The 3,973-nt window shown below is 28.7% G+C and overlaps 3 protein-coding genes across 3 annotated transcripts in view; 1 reads left to right on the top strand and 2 right to left on the bottom strand.

Moving 5' to 3' along the window:
• Positions 1 to 333, bottom strand: part of LOC108689821 — a 3,220-nt gene extending 2,887 nt beyond the window's left edge. The window contains exon 1 of the mRNA XM_018196762.1: positions 256 to 333. The gene's annotated coding sequence lies outside the window, so the exon portion shown is untranslated. The remainder of the gene's footprint in view (positions 1 to 255) is intronic.
• A 593-nt stretch (positions 334 to 926) lies between these two features.
• On the top strand, positions 927 to 1,643 carry LOC108689852. Its single transcript, XM_018196809.1, has 2 exons — positions 927 to 1,076; positions 1,164 to 1,643. Exons 1-2 carry the CDS (start codon positions 963 to 965, stop codon positions 1,641 to 1,643), a joined length of 594 nt encoding a protein of 197 aa, XP_018052298.1. The 5' UTR covers positions 927 to 962.
• Positions 1,644 to 3,522: 1,879 nt separating this feature from the next.
• On the bottom strand, positions 3,523 to 3,876 carry LOC108689853. Its single transcript, XM_018196810.1, has one exon. It carries the CDS (start codon positions 3,874 to 3,876, stop codon positions 3,523 to 3,525), a length of 354 nt encoding a protein of 117 aa, XP_018052299.1.
• Positions 3,877 to 3,973: the final 97 nt, after the last annotated feature.

The following is a 3,973-nucleotide window of genomic DNA, read 5'->3' as shown; positions in this document are numbered from 1 at the left end:
ATTAATTTTAATTTTATAAATTATACGTTCAATTAATTATATACTTTTTATATTTCATATTTCTTATTAACTTTATAAATATAAATAATCTTTCCAAATAAAAAATTTGTATAGATTACACATCTATGACACAAAATTTATATTCTTCGTACATTTATATATGATGTGTTAATTGCTATATAAAAAGTGGAATTTTCAAGTGAATCTAAAAAATTAATATTAAATATTGATGTGAAATTGATATTAAATACGTACCGATGAGTCGTCTCGATAATAAAACTGCAAAATAATCTTCCTGTAGTTTCAACGAGACTGCTTCGCCAAAGATTTTCCAGCTCTGTCAAGGTATAACGGATCATACTGGTTTTATACGACATGCTGAAAGAATTATCGTTTCTCTGTTAATAAACGTGAGTATCAACCTTGCGGTAAACTTCGTAGCACGGATGCTGCATCATGAAGATCATATAGACAAACATAATTGTCAATCATATAGCAATTAATTCAAATGAGTTATAATTTTGTATTTTTCATATTTTTTCGTGTTGTATAAAATATTGGTTTTTCTATTTTGATTAATATACATGTGCTAGTATTTTATTTTTTATATTTCAATAACTTTAATAAAAAATTAAAATTGTAGAAAATTGTCAAAATTGTTTGTTTTGTATTCATTATATTTATCTTTAGTTTTAAATATAATTTCTTACATTCCATAAATTTATGAAACGCTTATGAAATAATACGTACAAGAACATTTGAATATTACAACAACTACTGTTTGATCAACGAAAAAATATTGTATTTATGATTAGCGAACTCTTAACGATATCGATAGTGTTTAACAAGTAATTTAGCAACGAATCCTGAGTAGCAAGCTATAAAAGACTTGCTTCAACTTTCTGAATCGTTAGTCAGCAATTAAAAATTGTACTCTTTGTACCAGAAAATCCGTGATTCAAATGGAACGCTTGAACGTTATTCTCTTCAATTTCTATTCTCTCGCGATCTTGGCGGAATCAACATCCACTGGATCGTCAGCAATGATTGAAACTTCGTGGGACAATGTACACGACGTAAGAGATATTAAAAAAATCACGTAGCTCTGAACCAGAATGTATAGAATAATACTAAATATCGTTTGATTAAAAATCCCGATAAAGAACTCTACCCAGGTTGAAGAACACGCGAAGGATTCATTATATTTGAATAACACATCAAATGCATTCACAATTTCAACTGGTGACTTTTCAAGCAATCATATTAAAGATATGCAACACAATGAGGATAAAGAAAATGATGCAGATCGTAAAGAAGAACCATCTGAAGATTTGTCATCGCATGATATCTTATTGGATCCTAGTTTATTACCGGCTCGTCTAAATCGTCAAACTGAAAAAGGTGAAGCAGATTATTCAAACTTCGCATCGATCTCCAGTAATGTTAAGTTTAACAACCATGACGATAGTGTTCTTCCGTCGAAACTGAATTACGAGAATGATCTCAGTGTGGCTGAAGATAGATATCCATCTACATATCCGTATTATCGAAAAGAATTTTCGAATCAAAGATCGATTCGAGCGAACAATAGAAGGGAACGTTATCGTAATTACTGGAGATATCCTGTATTTTCGGGAAAATAAATGGAAGTTTCTAAGTTTTTTCTTTTTCTTCTCATTGAAAGGAAATTAAATTTGCATAGCTATGTAAGTAAAAAATAATAATGACAAATATTCCTGATAGAGAAAACAGAAAAATATATATTAATAATAAAAGTAAAAAAATAATCTTATAAATTTATAATTAAAATAATAAAATCTAAAATGTTTCTTGAGAAGAAAGAAATTACTCCTAAAACAATTTTTCCAAAGTTTTCTAATTAGAATAACTTTTTTGTCAATAAAAGTTGATGCTTAAATAATTAAATTGAGCTGGCGCTTTTTTTTAAAGTTTCATATTTTAAAACAAAGTCTCAGAATATTTTTAGAATGAAATTAAATAATAAATTTTTTTTTTATTATTTTATCAATTTCTTTTCTCAATTTTATATTTTATTATTTTAATAAACATTCTCTTCTATATTATATTTAGTTTATATTACAAGAAACAATTATAATTATGTTAAAAAATAAAAATGTATCTATTATATTAATTTATTATGTTATGTATTTGAGAATGATGATAGGAATAAGAAGTAAAATGAACATATAATTAATATTCTACATTTATTTATAAAATGCCATACACATATTTATTTCATTACGTATGTAACATTTATTCTCAAAGAAATCGTATCATAAATATACTTTCATTGTACATTCGAATATCCATTCGAGTGTATTAAGTAATATTATTAATTTATTTGCTTGCATAAGGCAACTTTGGTCGATAGCTTTTAATTATTAATGTTATTTTTAACTTAATAATCGACTTATGATTATAAAAGAAAACGCTAATTATTGGATTGTCCGGAAAGTTCGTGCCGACTAACTTATATAATTTAATAAATGTATACTAAAATTTAAATCTTCTGCGTTTCAATTTTCCTTCAAAATCGGCACGAACTTTCCGGACAACCCAATACATTATAAAGTAGTACATACCGCTTCCTCTAATTCTTTTGTTTATTATTTTAATCAGCTCACTCTCTTGTATGTTTAATTTTAATCCGACTTAAATCTATAGGATTTTTATAAGATCATATATGATCGTAAAATAGCTATATGCTTTCTTGATTTTTTGCTCTTATTATTCCGTTTGTTGTAAAAAGAAAAACCTTGCTGAATCGACAAGATCAGTTCACACCCGTTAATTTATACCGTTAATCTTCATCGAAATAACGTTCACAATCTTTTAGCGTAATTATACTAACAAGTTCAATGCTCTTCGCTGCTGTTTTAAAGTTTACTCATTTTTTAAAAAAATTTCCTTTCCGTTATCGACTCTCTATATTCTTTTATACTTCACATATTTTTTTATCTCGGCGGTAAGCTTCGTCGACAAAGAAACAGTTTTATTTGCGCCCGAAATTTTCATATTGGAGCGAGTCTTCATATTGGAGCTTCGCTGTTTATAAATTTGAGTTTTTATTCTTGTGCTTACACGACACACCTATAAATATCCGCGAGCAGCAAGCTTTATCTTATACAGCCCTGGCAAACTACAAATATCAGTTTTGTTTAAAAAAGATTCGTATCACAGCTTGCTATTTTTCAAAATAGATGTTCGTATTTTATTTAATCGAATCATTTTAATGAAACCATCTTAGCTTCTCTATAATTTATCCATCTTTCTTTGGGCTTTGCGTATCTTTATTTAAATTTCATTTTTTGAAGTTTTTTTTCTTCCTTGATCTTCTTTCAATCCTTCTTTAAAAGTCTTTAAAGGATTTCAAAAATCTTTAGACCTTTTAAGACTTTATAAGTTTCCAAGTATCTCGAATGTATTATCCTCCCAAAATAATACCAAAATGAGATAAGTTGCAATTGTTGAAATCTCTAAATCAGTTTTTGTTTCTTTCGCTTATATTCGCCTACCTCTACCTCGGACAGCATCCCTGGCACGTTGTCGATACGCGACCTGTTGGCGATACACAAAGAGAGGACGAAGAACATTGGTACCAGCTGCAATCTCAAGATCATCATCATTTCCTTCTTCTACACTGCGTTTTTCAATATTGGGGGTTGCGATATTCGCAACTTTAAAATCATCATTTAATGCGTACATCGATTCCTTGTTTATTAAAGCTTGAGGATCGTCTAGTTCTTGAACAAAAACCGGCACAACAAGTATGGGAGAACCATACATGCTCATCATTCTAAGAGGTGATGCGTAAGAACAAGCGATGAACAGCAATGCGAAGAATGTGATAACCATCTAAAGAAGAAAAAAGGATTGTGTCTATATCCATAACATCGACAGATATATCTAAAGATTTGTGGATCAACAGTTCATATTGGAAAAATATCTCAAA

This window comes from Atta colombica, unplaced genomic scaffold, assembly GCF_001594045.1.
Source record: "Atta colombica isolate Treedump-2 unplaced genomic scaffold, Acol1.0 scaffold277, whole genome shotgun sequence".
Classification (NCBI taxonomy): domain Eukaryota; kingdom Metazoa; phylum Arthropoda; class Insecta; order Hymenoptera; family Formicidae; genus Atta; species Atta colombica.
The sequence above is the reverse complement of the archived record's forward strand: the minus strand, read 5'-3'. Positions and strand labels throughout refer to the sequence as shown.

Coding starts and splice junctions, on each gene's coding strand:
- LOC108689852 (XM_018196809.1), top strand. CDS start 963: ATGGAACGCTTGAACGTTATTCTCTTCAATTTCTATTCTCTCGCGATC. Junction 1,077..1,163: donor CGTGGGACAATGTACACGAC/GTAAGAGATATT, acceptor ATCCCGATAAAG/AACTCTACCCAGGTTGAAGA.
- LOC108689853 (XM_018196810.1), bottom strand. CDS start 3,876: ATGGTTATCACATTCTTCGCATTGCTGTTCATCGCTTGTTCTTACGCA.